The sequence below is a fragment of the Xyrauchen texanus genome, chromosome 10 (genome assembly GCF_025860055.1).
Source record: "Xyrauchen texanus isolate HMW12.3.18 chromosome 10, RBS_HiC_50CHRs, whole genome shotgun sequence".
NCBI lineage: Eukaryota > Metazoa > Chordata > Actinopteri > Cypriniformes > Catostomidae > Xyrauchen > Xyrauchen texanus.
Window position 1 is genome coordinate 19,276,915 of NC_068285.1, and position 24,683 is coordinate 19,301,597.

The window sequence follows — 24,683 nt, forward strand, 5'->3', positions numbered from 1 at the left end:
GTGTTTAAAGGAAAAAACTGAACTGAATGGAAAATATCAATATTTTGTAAGTCGTCAACATTTTTTTGAGAATGACTCATTTGCAATTTGGTCAGTTCCTCACATAAATCTGTTGTTCGACTTTAGAAAACATGAAACACAGCACACGAGTCATATGGACAACTGTTTACGGACCCAGTTATTCACTTTTGTTGGAAAGCAAAGTGCATTTTAATGGAGCACACTACAATTGCACATATATTTTGTCATGAATGAACAAAGAATTGTTACTTTGAGAATATGTAAAGATGCACATTGAAATATGTTGTCCTTGTAATAAGGGGTGTTTTATAAAGGTAAATTAACTGAATGAATAAAATATTTTTATTTAAAATGAACAAACAAAACATTTGTTTTAATGACATCTTGAGAATAGTCCTTGAAAACAAATAAAAATGTGCTTGAAAAGTCCTTGTATTTAACTTTAAAGCATCTGTACAAACCCTGCAATATTTATTTGTCATAAATACTCCTCCCTGTCCAGTAAGGGTTGATGTGCACTTAGAATGTAAAGGAAAAGGACTGATCTGTTTTTCACCCACACATATCATATCTCTTCAAAATACATGGATTAAACAACCAGAGTCGTCTGGAGTACTTTTATGTTGCCCTTATGTGGATTTTGAAGCTTCAAAATTTTGGTCACTATTCACTTGCATTGTGAGGACCTACAGAGCGGAGATATTCTTCTAACAAACTTTGTTTGTATTCTGCTGAAGAAAGAAAGTCATACACATCTGGGATGGCAGTAAATCATGAGATAATTTCATTTTTGGGAGAACTAACCTTTTAATATTGCAAGCACTAAAATTGTAGGTGACTTCGCAGTGTTACAGTTGACATGAGGATTGCAGTGGTCTAGGTGTTTCTAGATAGAGGACCAACATACTTAATACTGAAATCAAATGAATAAATCAATCAATAATTACATTTTCCAGCTTAAAATAAAGAACTTAGTCTCTGTAATACTTTATTTTATATTAATTCTAATATACTGTTCACAGATCAATGTCCTGCAAAAGTAAACCTTGTGGTGCAGAGAGATGCAAGTAGACCAAGGGATGAAAATAGACCTGGACAGGAGGGGAAGGAAGAACAAAAGCAGGGGGATGATGAAGAGGAGGAGGAGCAAGATGAAGAAGAGGAGGAGGAGGAGGAGGAGGAGCAAGATGAAGAGGAGGAGGAGGAGGAGGAGGAGCAAGATGAAGAGGAGGAGGAGGAGGAGGAGGAGGAGGAGGAGGAGGACTGTAGTGTGTCAGTAGAGGCTGAGCTTGCATGCATGGAGGAGAAATGGAGAGAGCAGTGCACCATCAGTGAAAACCTTAAGCTCCTCCTTTCCAATGAGGAGAAGAGATTTAAAGTACGTAAACGCACACATACAGAAATGCATGATTTTCTTGTTCCCTCAACCCAACAGGGTTAAGTCAGCCAAAGATGTACACACATTAAACTGCATCCGACACAATGTTTCTGTGCTCACGCAGTGAGGAAAAATATGAGCGCACACAAGCGTACAAACACGCTTGAACATCCATGGGCTGATATTAGGTCATACGCTCTGGTTCATTGAGGTATCACATTTCCGTCAGTCTTGTGTGCGTTTGCACGGCAGTTATAAAGGACAGGGTTGGCCAAGTGGAGAGGAGACTGGATCATAAAAAACTCTTCTTGTCTGAGTATTTGGACAAAGCTGGAGACACCATCAAAGGAGAGACTCTTTTATTTATAGCATGTTTAAACACATGCACACATGTGCATGCACACACACAATAAGACGCGTTCAAACTGAATGCTTTATGAGTGTTTACTGCAGAACAGGGTAAGGGCCCTGAGCAAACCCATTTCAAAAGAACTTCAAACCCAAACAGGCATTTGCACAATAAATAATTCAAAGAAAGAGAGAGACTGTAAGTGGGAGATGCTGTTTTCTCTTTTAGATGAGAGACTTCTAGTTATGTAAACGCAGTGATAAGGTCACAGTCAGCCTATACATATGTTTGTCTTCTTCAGCTATACACATTATTCTAAGCTCCCCTTTAAGGCAGTCATCGACAGTGAAAGTTGCAAGCCCTAGAGACCATCTAAATGGTCTAGGATGGTCCTTGGCGAGACAAACTAAAAGTTCAACCAGAGCCATCTCTGATTTGGACCACATCTTTATATAGGATGGGATATGCACTTAAGGTTCACCCAGATATTCTCATCCTCGTGCACCCCCTTTTTCTCCCCAATTTTTGGAATGTCCAATTCCCAGTTTACACAATATGTCCTCGTGATGGAGCATTGATAACCAAAATATATATGTATATATATGTTTTAGAGTTTCTTCCTAAACCTGGAACTGCTTGCTAATTCATAAAAAAATTCTCATTTAAATTAGTGTAATTTAAAAGCTTGCAATTTGGTTAGAAGTTGATATAAACTCAAAAAAAGGCCAAAGATCACCCCAAAAGCACTACATTCCACATCTTCTAAAGCCATATAATAGTTTAGTGTAACAGAATTAAATTACTGAAAGTCCAATATCTGTAATACTCAAATATCACTATAGTGACTCACAATCCATGTTTACAAACACTTACATTTTATGCTGGGTTAAAGTGGTGCTCTTAGAGTGATTACAAAATGTACATCTAGATGCCTCTCAAAATAAATTCTATGAATTCCTCCTTAGGCTCAGGTAGCAGAGAAGGACAAAGAAGTTTCTGCACTGAGAGAGAGTCTTGTTGTGGTGACCAGGGAGAAGGAGAGACTGGAAGAGGTGAGACCATTTATAAAGCAGTTATTACACCTGTTATTTAATTCTTAGCTGAACCTCAAACCGTAGGGCCTTGCAACATGATCACACAGGAAGTCGGAATGTTGCTTCCTGTTATGCAGATTTACTGACATGCACCATCTCCCATTAGACATTTTTTCATCGGTTCAAGTGTGATTATCTTCTCCTGTGGCGCAACCATAAAGCCTGATTTATACTATGGAAGTAGTCAAACTTTTATCTCCTGGACGAACAAATGCACCCTAGGCAAACGAAGCTGGCATTTATACTATGCGCTGCGTTGTTTTAAAATGAGTTAGTTTAGGGTGTTGTCACTGTGTTTAATGTACCATTCTAGCCACAAATATAGCCAATAATGCAGGGTTTTCTCTCCGTGGACCGCCGCTTTTAGCGCTGTGTTGCTTCTTTGCTTTATTAAACTTGTCACAGAGCCCCTTCCACTTAAAAAATCCAATCACTCCTTTGGTGGTGGGGACATGGTCGAGCGCCGGCTTTTGAATGGAGATCGAGTTCAGGAGATGAGAACGGTGAGGATCATTACCCGGCAATAATTGTCTCTATCAGCTGTTTGTCATTGCAGTGAGAGTTGGAGATGAATTTAAGAGTGAGCCAGACGCCAGTGACAAGAGAGAGAGGAGAGGCATGTAGAGGAGTGTGTGTGCATTATCGAAGCTTCACTGTCTGACTGAAAAGCAGCAGTTATGTTGGCCGCTGAAAAGCAAGTTTGTTTTTTTGTTGTACCAATAAAGTACCTTTTGTGTTGGATCTCGCCATCTCCCACTTCCTCCTCATGTCATAACACTGAACTTGCTACATCCTCCTACTTATTTGTTGTATCTTTGTAGAGTTTGTTTTGCAAATCAGGTAAAAAGTATACTTCTGCACAATCTCTCCAGAGCTTCAGAGTTATTCGTTTTAACAACAGTAACCTTGGTAACAACTACTCAGCTGGCACGCACGATTGTAAATAAAAAGTGCCACATCCAAACCACACCCACGAATAGTTTTAACCAATCATCAGTGCTCTTCAACCATCCGAGTTGTCTTGTGTCAAGAATGTCAGAGATGTACGCTAACAGGTGAAATCTCACCAAATGAACACCTTGGCAGAACAAAAACGTCACTGCATTACATCCTTTAGAGCTAAAAACAACTTACTTTTTGGTGGCCCTCTGTGGGTATGTCATCTATAAATTGGAGCTCAGATGTGGAAGTAGGTATAGCTGCATGCCAGAGATCTCCAAATGGGGTTGGAATCTCCAAAAGGGGTGGGCTTACTCAAGAAGGTGCAGAGTTACTCTAAAAGAGGGCTGGGTCAACTCCAAAAGGCAGTGATACCACACACGGTTAGGGTTATGGAACGGGTTAGGCTAGGGGCTTTCACCCCTTTTTGGAGCTCTGCCTGCAACTATATCCTTCTCCAAATCTGCCCATGCGTTCTAAAATACTTCCCAATTCGGCCACTGGGGGCAATGCTTCGAATTTCAGTAAGCACATACAGAGTTTAGCTAAAGAAAAAATTACATACAGTCCTGTTTCTGAATTCACTATGAGATCAGTCTGGGATATTCTGTTCTAATCAGCCATTTCGTTATTGTAACTGACAAGTTGCAGTTTTTTATCAAATACACAAACATATTGTGCTGTTTATCTTAGGAAAAAATCCATTAAAAAGGCAATATCTTCTGAAGCTGGTATTTATTAGCTTGTGCTGTTGAATGTTAATGGGAATCTTTAAATATGAAATAATTTATTTAGATTCTAAGCTGGTAACATGCTGAAATCAGGTTGAGTGTGAATGTTTGAGCCCCAAGAGTCACAGCTAAATGCCACATTCAGCTCCCTGATTACCCATTAACACTTGTGTTAAATGTGGGAATAATTCCTATAATCATGGCTCACAGATATGGGGTCAAAGGTTTCAGAAAGAAAGGACAAGAAATAGAGTGGAAAAGGAAGGAGAGTTATACTCCATGTCAGTGCCATTTAAAACTGGTAATGTATTATCTTAAAATAGTCTTTTTGTGCTAAAATGGATGGCAAACAAAAAAAAATTTAACATTTCAGTTTATCATTTACCTTCATGCTGTGTCAAACCCAAATAAAATGTTTTTCATGGAACACAAAAGGAGATGCTAAGAAGAATGTCATCAAATTGTAATTTCAGGATCAAATTCCTTAATTTAGAATTGTCATACATAACTGCAGTAACAATAAACATTGCTTTAAGGCCGGTGCACAATGTTAGTAACTACGGCTTGATGCAGCTAGTCTTTGTCGCTACTAGGCATTCTTACTCCTGTCGCTCTTAACAAAATTATTCTGATCTCAAAACTGGCCACAGCTTAAGAAAATCTGATCACAGATGAGATGCATTGCCAGCAAAGCTACAATATCATTCTTATTTGACAAGGAATCATTTGTTTTGCCTCTTAAAAAGAAAATTTCTGGAGGAGAGTTTTTTATTTAAACTGCAGCAGTGCTCAATGCATCATCATATACAAGACGAACAATCTATCAATTTATAAATAAAATTTACTCCGCATGCTGACAATTTCTGAAAGTTTTTCCATGCTTTTTTATTACATCCACATATGTGGTTACAGACAAATGATAAAGAACAATAAAGTCAATGACAATGATAACTTCTCAATCTCTATCTTGCATGCACTCGACTCGCATGACGTATTTGTTGTCGCTGTGAAACATCTGTGAAACGCTGTGAAACATAGCTCGGCATTTGCATAAAGTTAAACTTTTCTCAACTTTGTTACTTCTTGACACGCACGCATCCTTACGCTAATGGCCGCACTTGTTTTGCCGGAAATTACCAGCTCTCAAAAACATTTATGGTCTCCTGTCGCTTTGTGGCTGCAAGTCACTGACAATGTGATCAGAGCTTTAGAGATTGGTTTAAGGTAACCACAGTGATTGTTGGTTTCTTTCAAAGGAGTTGCGGCAGTGTATGAACAGAGGGGCAGTGGCAGCTGGAAGTCAGAGGTTAGAGGTCAGCGGGCCATTGGTGTTGCGTTACCCGTTGCCATACCAACAAGACCCTCCTCCTCTTCCACTGGTACCACAACAACCTGCTGAACTTCAATACGGAAACCCCTATTCAGAGGAAGAGACTCGTGGTAGGGAAGCTCCTCATATTCAATACGTTTTTGAAGGCAAATTGTGGTTGAGTTTGTGAAACTGGATTTTGTAGTCCACTAATCAATGCTGCCTCTCCTTTAGATGGAGCAGATGGGGCATTATCCCCTGAACAAACCTGCCGGCCCCCTCCTGTGGCCCCTCCACCATGGGGTGGTCCTGTGGTCTGCAGCCAGCCTTCACGGAGTCTCAGCCCTCCTGATGGACTGGAGAACCCAGCCGAGGAGCGGCCTAACGTAAGGAACATAAAAGGAGCCTTGTTAAATTGATAGAGCATCTATGGAAATACAGAAACCACCTGCATTACAGCTACTTATACTAAAACAGATCATGTCTGTTGTATGTCCATCCTCGAACACCTAAAACTAGTACTAGATCTGATAACATACATATCTACATTGACGAGGCTTCAATTTGATTTGTGTTTTTTCATATGGACATTGGCATTTTTAGAGTGTTTTCTCATTGGCAATGTGTTGCTGAAACGTGCTCGGTCAGATGTTAAAACTAGGGATGTTAATCATTAATCGATAATCGATTAATCCTTTTTAATAATTTGATTGATTTAAGCTTATCGATTTTCGGTTAATTAATTTCATATGTGTTCAGTAATAATACCTGCAGACTTTGCAATGGCTGTCGATACAGTCGTCTGCCGCTAGAGTGCTTGCGCTGCATGCCATGTCTACATGACAGGAGAAGAACAACAGAGATGAAGATGAAACGGGCTCAATGTAATCAGTGTTGGAGAGTTTCTCTATAAATGAGCATTGTTTTCTGCATTCGCCGTGATGGTGTGTTAAAGGGCGGCTGTGGCTCAGGTCGTAGAGCAGGTCGGCAGTTCGATTACTGGCCCACATGACTCCACATGCCGAAGTGTCCTTGGCCAAGACTGAACCCCAAGTTGCTCCCAATGGCATGCTAGCGCCTTGCATGGCAGCTCTGCGGCCATTGGTATGTGAGTGTGAATGGCACACAGTGTAAAGCACTTTGGTATCCTCTAAGGTTAAAAAAAGCGCTATATAAGTACAGACCATTTACCATTTAAAGTACAACAGGACATCAAGCACTTTTGATCTGCTGGTCTCCTTTTTTCCAATCCAACCTACAATACGTCAGTGATCGTCAGGAAAGCAGATTCAGCTGGCATCTCACCAGCACCAGAGAAACGATAGACTATTTTATGTAGGCTACTGTGTTTAAACAGTGTGTTGTTATTTAATTTCAAATAAAAAAGAATATGTCCAAAGGTCCAAACTATCCCACGATCCACAACGTGAAGTTTTATTGAACTCAAATATGTATACAAGTTATATAATCTTGTTTATAGGCCCGGGTATATCAGATTGTACCCGGCCGACCACGTTTCTTTTCTGAGTGTAGTTTTCTGACAGCGAGCAAATACAAACTTGTTCGATGTATGCCCACTACAGCTGCTTTGTGATACTCTTTTAATATAGTCAATGGCCAGTGCAGGCTCTCTTACCTGTAAGGTGGGACTTCCTTTCTACCTGCATCGACCGTTGGGTGCCTTGGTTGGGCATTCCAGTTTCTCCCATTCATTTTAATAGAAGTGGCCCATCTAATAAATAAATGGTCTCTGATACTACTCACTTAATCTCAGTAACCGTCATATTATTGGGCACTTTCACTCTTGGATTAAATCAATCATGGCTGATTGTGAACAGTGAATTTATACAATGGCATCTGGAACCGAAAACGAATAATTTTGAATGATGCTGCATCCACACAACTAGGTGTCCCTGTAAGTCAAACAAAGTGTAATAATTTTAATTATATTTAAAAAGTAGGCTACATCAAAGTCTTTCTAGCAAGTCAGTCCACTGTCAGTCATATTTGGAATGCTCTTGAGAGGCTAATTCCATTGCTAATGACAGTGCAGCTCCTATCTACTTGAAAGGGGCAACACAGAAATGTCAACATCGTTTGATTACGTAAGATTACGATCAAAGAACATATATCAGATCAGCAATAAAATTTGACAACAATGGAATCTTAAATTGTGCTTCTTTACCTCCGATTACACGAACAAAATTCTGGCTTGTATAGCTAATGCGCATTCTTGAGTTTATTGACAGGTGATGTCTGTATCTAAATGGTGATTGGCTTTTTTACCTGTAAGGTGGGACTTCCTTTCTAAATCGGTTTAGTGCAAGAGCTCCTTGGTTGGGCATTCCAATTTCTTCCATTAATTTTAATAGAAGTGACCCCACTCTACTATATAGTCTCTGGCTATATGCACATATTATTTCGAGTCCTCCTCATGCGTTTTTCGGAATTAACATGAACGATTAATCAACTAATTGATAGTTAATTTCAATGACAATCGATAATAAAAATGTCTACAAATTGACAACCCTAGTTAGAACGACAATCAGCAGATGTTTTTATGACATTTAAAGCTTTGGAATGCAAGCTCTTTTAAGATACTAACTTGATGTTTACACAAGCAAAAATTAACTAATAGAACTCAATGATTTCCATACTATGTGCTTTACAACACACGTCTCATCATATACTGTACCTGTGCTTTTGGGAGCTGTATTGTTAATCGACACACACACATATTGGTAATAATGTAGGCTTTCTTAATTTTAATTATAATAACCGGGCATTAGTATGTTAGTTTTAGTATGTCCGTTATATATTGCCCCTTTAACTACAACACTGTTTTCTTCACAAATATCTTTACATTCTAGTGGTTGCCTTCTGTCTTTTCTCACTCCTCAGCCACCATCACTTTTCTTTCTTTCTATCAACTTTTCCTTCCGTGCTTTCAACCCTTCCTCTTGGTTTCCACCTTTGATTCAAACTCTTTCCCTCCCGCTTTCTCTCTTTTTCTTCTTTCCTTCTTCCCTGCCCTCTGCATTCCTCGCACCCTCAGACCTCAGTTCATAGGTTAATACAGAGGCGGTTAATTTGCATGAAACGGCAATTAAGGCTTTTCTCTTTTGAGCTCGTTAGTGGATTAGAGTGACGAGGGAGAGGCTCGTTAGAGAGAGATGTTGACGAGGGCTATGCTAATTGGCTGGGGGTGCCGGCCTGTGATATTTGAGGGTGCAGATCGGTGGTGACCTCTTTCTTTTTTTTCTCTCGTTTGCTGCGTTAAAAGCCCATTAACCTTTTGCAAGAAGCCGGCTGTGTGCAGACAGGCGTGGCTTTTCGTAGAATGTGTGGGCGTGTTGCGTGTCTGTGTGAGATCTAAGCTGTTATGTCTCAAAAGAGAGGTGACCGTTAAATGTTGCCGCTGTTGAAATATAGTGTTGTTAGGTCTCAGTCAAGAAGAAATTACGTTTATGTATGTTTAAATAATTTTTAGAGAATTTATTTTTTAGGGAGGTGATGGTGAGGCCCCTGCAGTCTGTGATCATCAGAGCCTTGAATCCAATGACAGCCTCTCCAGCTTCTGCTTTGACACCAGGTAAAACTTGCATATACTGTTCACAAGCACCTTGGAAATGTGGTATAGCGTACTACCGTACCATACTGCTTATACTTGACTTTCCATTTCAAAAGTGACTAATAATCAGAAGTAATATCAACTGTAATTTTTAACAACTTTTCCTTTACTCCTTATTGATTAGATTGCTAATTTTCTTTAAATAAAAATGCTTATTTCCCTTTACAAAAAGGGGTTATTTACAACAAAGTAGCATATAATAAGGGGTAAATTTGTAGCAAACAAAACAGTTTGCTGCAATCTATTGCTAGAAGTTTGCAACTCTTTACTGGTTTTGGTAAATTTGCAGTAAACCTTTTGCAAAAATTGACGATTCTAACACTTACAATGGAGGGTTTGGTTCAAAGCTCAAATACTTGGTAAAACAATGAGTGGTGAATTTGCTGCGTTTGCCAGAATTCTAGGTTTTTCTGGTCCTTTTTTCTTCATGCAGAGCTGACGTTCACAAGCGTTGTCCTCTCTGTGAGGTGATCTTCCCTCCACACTTTGAGCAGAGCAGTTTCGAGCGACATGTGGAGTCACACTGGAGGGTGTGTCCCGTCTGCAGCGAGCAGTTTCCTCTTGACTGCCAACAGCAGCTCTATGAGAAGCACGTGCACACGCACTTCGATAGCAATGTTCTCAACTTCGACGACTTTGAATAGAGAGAAAAAAAATATGTATGTCCTTTGCTGCTTTCTTCTTTGAGTTAAACATAAAATGCCTCATAAAATGGGGCTTCAGTGTTTTATTTGACATAAGTTGATGAGATAATTTGTTGCAATAGCTGCACAGCTTCCAGGACAATTCACCAGTCAGAATATATGATTTGCACAAAGATGAGCATTATTCAGATATTTTAACTTCAAAGGGACTGAAAATTATACTATAATATTGTAATTCAGGTGTAATGAATATATATATATATCAGTTGAAGTCAGAAGTTTACATACACTTGGGTTGAAGTCATTAATCTTCATTTTCTAACCACTCCACAGATTTAATATTAGCAAACTATAGTTTTGGCAAGTCGGATAGAACATCTACTTTGTGCATGACACAAGTAAGTTTTCCAAACAATTGTTTACAGACAGATTGTTTCACTTTTAATTTACTATTTCACAATTCCAGTGGGTCAGATGTTTACATACACTGTTAACTGTGCCTTCAAGCTGCTTGGAAAATTCCAGAAAATGATTTCAAGCCAATTAGCTTCTGATAGGAGGTGTACTAAATTGGAGATGTGACTGTGGGTGTATTTTAAGACCTTCAATCTCAGTTCCTCTTGGCTTGACAAAATCTAAAGAAATCAGCCAAGACCTCAGAAAACAAATTGTGGACCTCCAAAAGTCTGGTTCATCCATGGGAGCAATTTCCAAATGCCTGAAGGTATCACGTTCATCTGTACAAACAATAGTATGCAAGTATAAACACCATGGGTTCATGCAAAGATCTTACTTTTTGGAGAATTGTCCTCTGGTCTGATGAAACAAAAATGTAACTGTTTGGCCATAATTAACATTATGTTTGGAGGAAAAATGGTGAGGCTTGTAAGTCAAAGAACACATCCCAGTATGGGGGTGGCAGCATCATGATGTGGGGGTGCTTTGCTGCAGGAGGGACTGGTGCACTTCACATAATAGATGGCATCGAGAGGAAGGAAAATTATGTGGATATATTGAAGCAACATCTCAAGACATCAGCCAGAACGTTAAAGCTCAGTCACAAATGGGTCTTCCAAATGGACAATGACCCCAAGCATACCTCCAAAGATGCAGCAAAATGGCTTAAGGTCAAAAAAGTCAAGGTATTGAAGTTGCCATCACAAAGCCCTGACAAATCTGACTCCCTTACACCAGTTCTGTATAGAGGACTGGGCCAAAATTCCAGCAATTTATTGTGAGAAGCTCGTGGAAGGCTACCCAAAACATTTGACACAAGTTAAATAATTTAAAGGCAATGCTAACTAATACTAACAAAGCTTGACCCACTGGGAATGTGATGAAAGAAATACAAACTTAAATCATTCTCTTTACTATTATTCTGACATTTCACATTCTTAAAATGGTCATCCTAACTGACCAGGGAATATTTTTTTTACGATTTATTTTGTATTAATTTAAATGTTTAAATGTATTTGGCTATGGTGTATGTAAAGTTCTGACTTCTACTGTATATATAATATTATATATATATATATAATAACTTAATAACTCTTTATTTTTAAGCTCTGTGCACTACTGTCAAACTGATTGCGCTTTAAAAAGAGAGTTGAAGGTAGGAGGTTGGTGATTATAAAAATGAAGACCATTTTTAAAGGACCAATGATGCAATGATGTGTCACTTTATTTGGCCAAAAAGAAATGGCCACCATTAATAAACTTAAGAAGTCAAACCCTTGGTCACTAAACAGAGCTGAAGTGACTGGAATAGTGTTACCTTAGAAGCTCCTTTTCTGTGATGCAGCCTGACATTAATACATTAATTTAAAGGGATAATGATGGTTCACCAAAACATTTAATTTCTGTTATTTACGCTCTCATTATACAAACTTGCATTACTTTTTCTTTCATGGAACACAAAAGGATATGTTAGGCTGAATGTTAGGGACTGACAGCCTAAGTCTCAAAAAGTCATAAAGGTTTAGAACATGAGTGACTAAACAATGACAGGATTTTCATTTTTGGGTGAACAATCCCTTTAAATTTATAGCCAGATTGACCAAGTTTCAATGTTTCAGTGCATCATTGGTTCAGACATCTTATATTGAACAATTAAACATTACGATGCATGTACTGGTTTCAGCATTATGTACGTCTCATTTTACTAATACAGTGCACACTTCACAGATTTGATCACGTTCACAGTTGCTGCTTGAAATCCATTTATATGACACAGGTGAGGCTGCTCACTGTAAATGTGACAGCAAGTTTAACTTAGGGTTGCTCTGTGTTTGTATGTGTCAAGTGTATGTTTATTAATAAATTATGCTACAGCTCCAGTTCATAAAATCAAATGTTTGTCCTTAAATTTGTCATTATACATCAACATACCCATACCAGGGTTTTTACACCATTTCAACAATGAAATTGAACAATGAAAATCTGAAAAGAGTGAGGATTAGTGGAATTAATATGAAAGTAAAGAAGCATATCATTTGGCGTAAGCCCCGTTTTACAGTTCAGTGCTCAAATACCTTCAGATTCTGCCGGAGGCCAGGACAGCATGGGGGCAGAGCTTATCCCCACCCAGGACCTAAACTGGTAATGATGGGGTGGAGGGGGCTTAAAAAATGGAAGTATGCAAACTAGGAGAGACTGCTTTGCAGGCCAATAAAGCGGAGGCTGTATAGTGACTGGATGAGATACCTGATATAATGAATCCCGAAATCTTATAATACAGTTCCATTACATTTCCAGTTCAATGTCACCAAGGATTTTTTTATTATATTTGAATATATTATTTATGTATTTATAATTTAAACTATTTTTATCATATAAAATAATTTATTTCAACATATTTTTACATTATTTTTTATTTTTCACAGTGAACAATTTCAAGCTGATTAAACATGCTATAGAAATATCCACTGACCTGGAAATAAATGTTACAATTCCCTGATAAACCTATGCCAGTGCATTCAATGTTGATTTCTGTATGAACAATAAAATCACAGAAGCAGGGGTACCATTTTTTTAGGTTTTCTTTTCTTTATTTTTCTACCATTGTCCGAAGTTTTACATTGCAGCTTAAAGATAAAGACATCTCAAAAGAGTCTCTCATTCACTCACACAAACATTGTACATACATACAAATTGCCTCTGTTCCACAAAACGTTTTCCACAAAAACATACAGTACGAAAATATAATTTCAAAAGCACTTTACAAAAGACTTGCAATACGATACATTCACTATATAGTATATCAAACTCCCTCCAAAATAAATGCATCTCAGTCACATTACTCTACATTTTCAGTGTGAGAACTCACACGGGTCCTATCCATTAACATCATGTTTAACAGGTTCTAGTTTTTCTCAAAGCTGAGACCAAATGACACTGTAGCTGAAGAGAAGTACAAATGTACTAGTTCAGCATCCAAAAATACACACATAAAACAAACATGATGCCGAGTGAATTAGAAAGTAACAGGACGGTAAGTTATCTAGAATGAGTCACTCACGGACAGACACCAAAACATACTCCCTTATCCTGCTCAGAGTTATTTGGCATCTAAATTAAAGTGACTGTCCATTCATTCAACTTTAAGCCTCTTCTTTCCAACTGCTGTCAGTTTTCCCATTTTCCATGATGGAAGTTCACATGACCAATCTGGATATTAGTGTTTAACTGCAGAACCTGATACCCAAGAATAATCTAATGGCCAATCTCAAACTTTTCAAAGAATGAAACCATATGGAATTATCCTATATCGACTGAACACCACCAACTTATTTCTGGAATGTCCAGTCATAGCACCACTAACAAAGTATCAAACAGTACAATGGTATTACCATGGGTTTTGGCCAAGGTGCCATGGTAATACAATACTATGGCATTCTATAAAGTACCTTGGAGAACCATGTAAATACCATGATACACAAGTACAGTAATCATTGGATTCAATGGTAAATGTCAAAGAACCATGGAACTACCAACTGATTCCATCACTATGCCATTGTACCACCACAGTATGCTTCTGTAAGTTTCAGCACCTTACTTTTCACCTCAAGCTTCCTAACTAGAGATTTGGTAGTGCCATTTTTGGTCTATGTATTTAAATTTGACTAGAGTGAACCGAGAAAAACAGATTAGTGGATAGGAGAGCTTACTTGGTCCTTTCTCGGCACCAAAAGAGGTTAAGCTCTTAGCAGTTGCTAGTCTGGCTGACACAGCCTATAACCTTTCACTTTTGTAAACCATGGTATACTTATTTGGCTGACAACAGGACAGATACGAAATAGTTCAAGAATTAAAGTTGGAAAAATTGTATTCAGGCATAGCTATGCATCTGGCACTATCAAACTGTAATACTAACAGTAATAACAATATAAAAGTAATGATCTAATACTTTTGACAACAAAGACTGTAACAATGACTACAAGCCAAGAGACAGCAGAGCAGCTAAGTGATCGTGTCATGCTAGCAAGCCGTAGCCTACAATACAAGGCAAGCAGACGGCAACAAATACTTGTTTACAAATACAACAACACATTAAAATCAAGGACAATGTGTACAAAAAAAAAAAAAAACATCAACGGCAACGACTGAAATAAGGCTGACAGAACCTTACGAGCTAAAACAGACAAAAAATACTGCAAGGCTGAGTACACAAACAGAAGTTTAGGTCCTTTTTAAGGCTGCTCCGCTAACAGGCACCAAACGGATAGCCAGATGTGACCCGGAGTGTTTGGCAGAAACTCCATGTTTCTTCTTCAACAGTGGGAAAGAATTACTTGGCACTTCTGCACTGCTGGCATAACAGCAGGGTGACAGGGCAGAGTAAATCTGCTCCTCTTTGTCTCTCTTCAGGTCGAGGTTACACTTCGACAAATATGTATTTTCATTCAGGGATCATTCTGTAAAACATTGCTTGGAAATCAAATGCAACTAGATACATGATAAACCATTTCTACGCAATGAAACTGCTTAAATGCAATCTCCAGGCAGTAGAAAAGGCCACATGCAGACGATTTAATTTAACACAGAGGGTGCTGCATGCATGCCAGCCGCATGCAAACAAAAACGGGAATGTCAGCCACTTTGATATTCTGTGTGGAATGTTCTGGAACAGAGTGGAATTTCAATGTTTTCCTGTTTCCTGGTTTGTTTGTTTGTTTGAATGTTGGCAGCTGTAGTGTGACCTGAGATCAATATCCTTCCAATTCAGACAATAAAATACTGCTTCTCTACAAAACAAATAAAAATGAAATGTTGCTTTAAAAAAAAAAGTCCATAAAAATGAAATAAACTTTAACTTTCTATAAAACAATATAAAGTTCTGAAAAATATATGATGGAAAATAAAATGTTTGGATAATACAACTCAGCTACTAATATCCATATATAAATGTGTCTTTATATCATTTTCTATGCACACGTGTTTCAACATATCAAAGTATGTTTAACAGGCGAAAAACAATCTGCTCTTCTTTTCTGATTGTAAAAATGTTTCACTTATTTAAAAATCAGAAATGAATATTATTGTCATATCCTAATCTTCAGCAGAGTACTTTCATTCTCAATGCCTTTTCAGTCATCATGTCACTAAGATAAATAAAAAAAAACATGAAAGAAATATAAAGAATATCTTAAAAAAAATAAATGATATACATGGAATGTGCAAATGTACAAGTATATCTACATGCATATACAACCACATGCAAAGAAAAAAGAAAAGCATCATTGAAAAATCTGCATTTGATCCCAGTTTATGTGATCCAGAAATGAAAGAATGTTTAGGCAAACGTGAAAATAACGGGGTGTGTGCGCACGTGTATATATATCACAGAGGTGGGTGGAAGTTGATGGTGTGATGTCTAAGGCCTTGAGAGGTTTTATAGCTTTTCCCACAGCGACACTTGAAGGGCTTCCTCACACGGATCTGCGTCCTGTGCCCATTTTTAGCGTGGTACTTTATACCATTCACATTCTGAAAGCGAGAGTAGGTCGAAGGAACAAAAGAGAGTGAGAAAGAGTCCAAAGAACTCTCCAGAAATAATAATTACTGCAGCTTCCCAATCTGTTATGGGAACAACATATTATAAAATGCCAATAGCATGTATTGTAGGGTTAGTCTAAGTTCATTCTAATTAGCTTCATGTGATAGTTGTGATCTCATAATTTACTCACCCTCATGATATCCCAGATGTGTATGACTTTCTTGCCTCAAAAGAACACATTTGTCGGAAAATAGAAAAATATCTTAGCTCAGTAGGTCCTTAAAATGCAAGTGTATTGTGATCAGACTTTTGATCATTCAAAAAGAACAGACAGCATAAATGTCATTAATATGACTCCAGCGGTTAAATTAATGTCTTCTAAAGCGATATGCACGTGTGACGTAATCACGCTGATATGTTCACGCGAGAACTGCCACACGTGCACCACACCCGAAGAGCAGCGCTGTTTACTGCTGAGCAGCACGAATGCTGTACAGAAGCTAGGTTGGTTTTGGTTTAGATCAGTATTTGTATCCGTTTCTTTCCTCACAATGGTGCGTTTGTGTGCTCATCCTGGATGTCTCAACAGAGAGAAAAACGTGAGATTACATCCGTTACATGCCAACGCGAATATGTCACATGAGAGAACACGTAAACTCCACCCTCACGTGACGAGAACGTGCATACCGCTGCTGACTGGAAGGATTATAGTTAAAAAGTACTTAAATTGTGATCTTTTTTTCACATCAAAAGTGATCGTGCCGCTTTAGAAGACATTAATTGAACCGCTGGAGTCATATTGATAAACTTAATTCTGACTGTTTGTGATATTTGGAGCTTCAAAACTCTGATCCCCATCCACTTGCATTTTAAGGACCTACTGAGCTAAGATATTTTTCATTTTTTCTTCAAATGTGTTCTGGTGAAGAAAGAAAGTCATACACACCTGGGATGGCATGAGGGTGAGTAAATGATGGGAGAATTGTTATTTTTGGGTGAACTAACACTTTAAATTAAAGAGATATTCATCTAAAACTTACAATTCTGTTCATATAATTTACTCACCATCATGTTGTTCAAACCCTCATAAATGTCTTTCTTGTAATGAACACAAACGATGTTAGGCAGAATGCTGGGATTGCCATTTACTTTCAGTGCATTTTTATCCCAAACAGTGAAAATGAATGCGGACTTAAGCTGTCAAAAACGTCATGCCGGTTTGGAACAACATAAGAGTGAGTAAATAATAACAGAATTTTCATCTTTGGCTGAACTGTCCCTTTATCAACAACAAATTGTGTGAGTGCCTTTATGCTCTGAGAGGGTGATTGCAAGATTAGATTCTTTTAGAACTTCTTAAAAGTTCTCAGAAAGACATGATTACAAACATGTGTGGTACCTTATATCTCTTCTTGCAGCCTGGAACAGGACATGCAAAGGGTTTCTCATCGCCTCCATTCATGCACATGGAGCTGAGGATGGACTCTGAGCTGATGGCACTTTCTGTAGTCCAGGACTCATCGCTGTCAGAGTCCTCATACTCCACTTCCTCCTCATCACACTCACTGCCTGGGGCACAACAAGAAAGTTAAACTTATTAATTAGTCATTAATTTGCTTCATATATTTGCTGATGAAAGAGATAATGAGAACTGAAAAAGTAAACGTGCCCTTTGGTCCAATTATCCAATGATTCATCATTAGGGTGCTAATGAGTTTTTTTGGTCAGTTTAGTTCAGACTTAATACTTCTAAAAGAAGTACCACAACGTGAAGTAACAGGCAGTGATCAAGTGTACTTGATAGGTTTTGTTGCTGACTGTTGGCATGTTTATTAGAACAGAACATCAACTGATATAATGGATTTTTTTAAATGTCCAAATGATACAAATTGAGCTGCAGGAGGGGTGGACGGCACCCTGGCAAACTCTCATTTGGTTTAAATAAATAGAAACGTTTGAAGTCCAAACACATACACACCCACACACATTGAATTCATGCGGTTTTAGGTTAAGAGGAAATCTTACTTAGTTAATTTAGGAGCCAAATTATCTAAAAGGGATAGTTCACCAAACAATAAAAAGTTCTGTCATCATTTATTCACCCCCGTGTTGTTCCAAACTTTCTTGGAAAAGGAGATGTTAGACAGAATGTTAGCCTCAGTCACCATTAACTTTCATTGTATGGAAAAAGATGCAATAAAAATTAATGGTGACTGAGGCTAACATTGAACTATCCCTTTAATATGCAAGAAGAGTCTAATTTGGGTAATATTAATTAAAAAACTATGAAAAATCAGTAGCTGTTAAGATATAAATAACACGATTTTCATTGAGAATTAAACCACTAATTTACAGTACACTTAAAAAATAAATTACGTTTTATTTATACATTTATGTGTTGTAAAGTTATTGAAGAATACATTATAATGAATTGAAAGTTATTTTAAGTTATTTTAATGTTTTTCACATATAAATCTACATTTCATGTTTCCACACTCAAATTAAAATAAGATACACACATTTACATTTCAAAACTAAATTCCATCAAATAAAAAATAAATTTAAAAAAAAATTATCAGTAATTTAATTTTTTTTAATATATATATATATATAGTTCAATTTGATGGATATATATGTTATGATAGTTCAAATTTGAAAGAAAAATATTCCAATATATTTGTGTAACATTATACACCTAAACACACACACACACACACACACACACATATTCACACATATATTTGCGTACACATCATACACACACACACACACACACACACACACACACACACACACACACACACACACACACACACAAATAACCTGTTGGTGTACTGCTGCGAAAGGAGGATGATGGAGTAATTGGTGGAGTAACAGGTGGTGTTAGGCTGCCGTTGCTATGGCGAGGAGGTGTGGCAGTATTGTTACGTGATACGCCTCCTATTACGGATATAGCAATTTTGGGTTGGACCTTCTTCTTCTGAGTTTCTTGCTCTCTGCGTGCTGCTTCAGTCATGAATCTAATAAAAAACAGAATACATGCCATGAAAATGTTGTACCTGAGGTTCTAGGAAAGACAGTAGTTTAAACTACAAGACATGATTTAGACATTCATTAAAGTATGTGTCAAACTAAACAGTTATTCTTCTATACCAACCTCCCAAGGACCAAGCAGTTTAAAGGGGAAGTGTAATTTCTGCGACACACGTGGCACCACAAGCAACTACACTTTGTAACAGAGTCCAGGCATTATTACTAGTATAATTTTTCTGCCTTGTATTCAGAGTTGCTGCTAATTTCTCAGAAATTTTAAACTTCCTTAAATTGCTTTAATTCATTTCTAAAATAGATTTTGAAATATATATATAGTTTAGAATGAAAGCATATTTGTCATGAAGTGTGAATACATTCATCTTTTTGTTTAGATCATTAGTTGACAGATATTTCAACATGCGTGTACGCACCTATTAATGTAGCTCAGAGCAACGTATGTGGGCTGCTGTAGTTCCTGCCTCTCCAGAACCCTGGGATCTGTATCTGAGAGTAGGAGAGAATACAAGCACATAAGACTGTAAAATACATAGGACAAAGGTGAAGGAAAAGATGCATGTAGGTGGATAGAAGGGAAAAGTTATACTCTGTATGCATGCAGTATGACCTACAGTGGGAAAAGGGAATTGTGACTCTTGAGCCACATTTTAAAATGTGTGAAAGTATTTGTATAACAAAATATAAAATCAAGTGGTATCTATTTTAAAGAAAGAGAGCAAAAACTTTTCTAGCAAATCATTTCACAGAAAGTAATTTGTTAGGTTTCAAAATATATAACAGATAAATAGTTTAACATTAGCACAAAACATTTTGGACACTTTTGGGTTGTCAGATTTTGTGTAACATAGTTAATATGTAATGAACTACGACTTCATAAAGTGATAGTTCACCTAAAAATGATAATTCTCTCATCATTTGCTCACTCTCATGCCCTTTGACTTTCTTCTGCTAAACACAAAAGAATAATATAGAAGAATATTTCAGCTTTGTAGGGTCTCACAATGCATGTAAATGGGTACTACAATGTTGTAGCTTCAAAATGCACATAAAGGCAGCATAATGTAAAACTTATTCATAAGACTCCAGTGGTTTAATCCATGTCTTCCGAATCAATATGATAGGTGTGGGTGAGAATTTATTCCTGTTTTAATGTAAATTCTTCTCCCTGCCCAGTAGGTGGCGATATGCTTGAAGAATGCAAATCACCAAAAACAAAAGAATGTGAAAGTGGAGATTGATAGTAAAAAAAGGACTTATCTCTCACCTATACTTATAATCGTTTCTGAAGAAATTAATTTAACAACTGGAGTCATATGGATTACTTTTAAGCTGCCTTTGTTTTTTCGGAGCTTCAAAATGTTGGTACCCATACAGTATTCAGTAGAAGAAAGTCTTACACATCTGGAATGGCTTGAGGGTCAGAAATTATGAGAGAATTACATTTTTTAGTTAAATTATCCCTTTAACTGGTAAAAGAGGCCCTTTCACACCAAACACAAATTTTCGCCGCAATTACAATGGATTGCTTTGGGGCCTTGCACACCATGACCGAGCATTCGCACGACAACAAAGCAAGTTTGTTTTTATGGAAAGTATTGTTCCGTACACCCGCCCGGCAATTAAATGGCCAACCAATAAAATTTGAGTCTTTGATCGATTCAGGAGCCACTGAAGTTACCAAAACCAGTGCTCAAGTACATAATACAGATTTGCCCCTCAACATTAAGCATAAAAGTAACTCTGAACCAGCAATAATGATGTGTATTTTACTTACATCAAATGCCTTAAAAACAAACAAAACAAACGTGTGCTTTTTTATTTGGGTTCTCCTAACATGTAAATTATATCACAGCATCTCTGCCTTGCAGTTTTGCCTTTAAAACTTCTAATCTTACATGAGTTCTCTTCACAATAAAAATATTATTGCACCATCTTTGCATTTGAATAACTTTTTTGCCCTCTATTCTTGAATTATTCTAAAGTTAATATTGAGAAAAGTAATCTTTTTTTTTTTTTTTTTAAGAAGAGATCACACTCAAATTTTGTTATTTAATGAAATAAGTGTGACTTAAGCATCCAAAATGTTTTGGGGGGGGTCACTGTATATGATCACATTAGATCAAATTGCAGCTTAAAAAGGTTGCTTTGTGCTTACTGTAAACTTAGTCAAACAAGTAACTAATGCCACACCAGCCCCACCACACTTTTTCCAGTCTGCTTTTTGTGACAGCAGGCAGCTTCCAGTGCCTGAGGCACACCAGCCAATGCTTCAAATGTTCCTCTGCCAAGAGTGCATGTATGTGTGTCCTACTATAGTCTTTCTCCCAGCCTGAGACTGCCCCCATGTGGCAAAGAGCCCCATCCAATGGTATTGAGCAGTATGCCTATTTGCCACTCTCTTATACACATGTGCACACACACTTCCACAACATGTTACTTAATGAAGGCATTGTTTTCTGTATGCGTTTGTGTGGTTGTGTATAAATTGTAGGATGTTAATTGCTGCTTAGAGCTCATTAAAACATATATAGTGCACAACAGACCTCACAAAGAGAAAAAAGACATACAGTGGTGAGTGTGTGAGAGGCTGGCACATTCAGCACAATTATTTGGAGAGAAGAACAGAGTCAAAGAAAAGCAAGGTTTTTGTGTTGAGAATGGTTTGCATTGCATGTGTATGCACAGTTAGAATTGTGTTTAACAGGCATTGTATATAATAGGTCCCATACGTCTAAATGAGGTTTTGCCCAAAGCCATTAAAAGCGTTCCACCATGTTCACTTAACAATTATTCTCCTTTAAAATTAAGCAACTTCAACATGCTCTCTTAATGCTTTTGGAGAGCGTACCAGGTCTTGCATTTAAAAATAAAAACTTTTCCACTCGGTCAGATTTCACACAACTGGGTTGCAAATAAAACGTTTGCAACCCAGTCAGGTTTAAGCATAACATTGCAAATTTTATAATAGTTCAGAACAACAGAACAAAATGCCAAAAAGACTGCAAAAGACAAATACTTTGTACAAATTACACATAATAGTTACGTATTGGTCTATATTGTAAACCACTCCAGAGTGCCACCTGTATGCAGGGGCGGACTGGCCATCAGGAGCACCAGCCGTTTTCCCGGTGGGCCGCGGGTAATTTGGGCCGGCCCACTGCTGTGTAAGTACTGGCTGCCCTGGGCTCCAACATGCCCGCTCGAACCTAATTACAAAATGAATATTCAATAAACTATTATGTAAAAACAGTACAATAGCTTTTATTTTTAAAACTGAAATGTCTTTTATTTTTCAATTTTATACACATCGTACAGCATTTGCATATGTGTGCATTAACTCTGTAACCTCATGTGGACCTCATTACTTGACATACAAATCACAATAATGGTGACAACCAAAGACAACATTAAGTATAAGATGAGCTCTGAATAATCAAAAATGACAAATAACTGCAAGTTACAACAAATACAATAACAGCAGCATATAGAAAACTATATCTGCAAACAGTAAAGCTATGACCAGTACACAGTCATTTACATAATTTATTCATATTTCAGGGGACTGAAGTGTGCCTTGCTGAATAATGCTCACACCTGATAAAAATGCAGAAAATAATATTACTTTGTGGCTATTTAAGTCTTTGAGGCTGTCATAGTTTCCACAACTGTCTTGTGACAAGAACATTAATCTGGTCTATTGCATTTTTTATTATCATCAAACTGTGAACAATGAACATTTGCACATTCTATGGTTCATATTCTGCACATATTTTTCACATCCCTACACAACTGCACATATTTTGCACAACTGTACAGCTCAAACTAAAACCAGTCAGTTTACGTTTTCTCTATATATTGTATCTTAAATATAGTTTATTATTATCGTACTATGTTTATTGTTAGTATATGCATCAAGCACCAAGGCAAATTCCTTGTATGTGAAAACTTACTTGGCAATCAATTCAATTCTTCTTCTTCTGAAACAGCACCTGTCAAAGCATAAGGCTTTTCACTTTTTCTCAAGAATAATCTGGGGAAGGAATTAAAACACTGCAGATATGAAGACACAAACTCACTTAGAGTGAAAATATGAGCAATTCATTGCAAAATATATGCAAAGTTCTACATTTTAAGAGGCATGTTTATTTTGTTTTACATATATTTATACATGTACATATTCTGGCCAACTTTGTTTTCATTTATCTTTTTTTAAAATAAACATTTACACAGTTATGCGAGTAATTGACATGACATTTTAAGCATTGTCATGATCATTGTCCTGCTGTGTGACACTTTTAAAAAACATTTTATGATCATTTATAGCTACAGTATATATATATATATACAAATATATTATTATTATACTTCTTGTTTCCACAACCTCATATTAATGAAGACAATAGTTTATTTGCATTTCTAGAAAAAAGTTGAAAGGTGATGAAGATCTTTAAAGACTTTGAACAAATGCTGACTTGTCACGTCACCTTAAATACACCCTTTCCTCTTGTACTTTCATGTACATTTTAACCCATCATCTGTATGTTGGGAAAAAGTTTTTGGACATGTTATTTGTCTGATCTATAAAGTATTTTCTCTAAACAAAATCAACTCATCACATTTACAGTGGTTTTATATGTTTAAAGTTGACAATTTTGCACTGTGGGACCCGTTGTCATGACTACCAGTCAATAGAAATGTCTTTGGCTCATTGAATTCATTTTCCGGCTCAATTTCAGTGTGTTGTGGGCTGGGTTTGGTGGGCCACTCTGGGACAGAAAATCCAGGGCCACTTTTTAGTCCCAGTCCACCCCTGCCTGTGCATGTGCGCGTGTGCGTGCGTGCCTAAATCCAACCAGAGCTCTCTTTCTTGTGTCTGCATTGCATGGATTAGGCATTGCACACCTCATAAAGAGGACACACACCCTCAAACACACTTTTTTGTGTCTCAGGTGGTCCACAGAGGTGGTCTTCATCAGTGCTTTATTAGTGTTTCCAAATCATTTGACCTGCTGGTGTGCAAGTTAAACACATTTTTTTATTTAATTTATATTATCAACTTAAGTTTCAGAGCAGTAAAACATTTTAGTAATTACCTAAATTAATTACAAAATAATATATTATTATAATATTTTCTTCAATTAATCATTTCAAATGAGATATCACAAAACATGTCATAGTTTTATATTTCACATTAAAGATAGTCCGATACATCCATTTTACTGATTAATCTGTGCCAATAGTTGCTTTTTGGAACTATCGTTATAGGCAAAAGTCTTTGGCGATAGTTGCAGATAATTTATTCATCATTTTGTAATTTCAAAATATGCGTCCCTGGTGTGTTTCGGGCTTGTTTATACTTAAGTCTTGCATAATGCACCAAATCTTGTCATTTTTGGTTGAACAATAAACCTCATCATGGGATTTTGTTAATTTAGGACTATTTGTCCGTGTTCATCATAGTAAGGGAATAATAATACATTTTTATGACATTCCATAAATCCATTTTAAAAACTATCAGCCTTGTCCACCAGATATCGGTAT

The 24,683-nt window shown here is 37.2% G+C and overlaps 1 protein-coding gene and 1 pseudogene across 1 annotated transcript in view; one reads left to right on the forward strand and one right to left on the reverse strand.

Moving 5' to 3' along the window:
• Window positions 1–12,429, forward strand: part of LOC127650517 (tax1-binding protein 1 homolog A-like) — a 34,504-nt gene extending 22,075 nt beyond the window's left edge. The window contains exons 12-17 of the mRNA XM_052135974.1: window positions 1,044–1,399; window positions 2,714–2,800; window positions 5,769–5,952; window positions 6,056–6,207; window positions 9,328–9,413; window positions 9,886–12,429. Of these exons, the coding sequence (XP_051991934.1) occupies window positions 1,044–1,399; window positions 2,714–2,800; window positions 5,769–5,952; window positions 6,056–6,207; window positions 9,328–9,413; window positions 9,886–10,096 (1,076 nt within the window). The 3' untranslated portion in view covers window positions 10,097–12,429. The remainder of the gene's footprint in view (window positions 1–1,043; window positions 1,400–2,713; window positions 2,801–5,768; window positions 5,953–6,055; window positions 6,208–9,327; window positions 9,414–9,885) is intronic.
• Window positions 12,430–13,139: 710 nt separating this feature from the next.
• Window positions 13,140–24,683, reverse strand: part of LOC127650796 (juxtaposed with another zinc finger protein 1-like) — a 28,560-nt pseudogene continuing 17,016 nt past the window's right edge.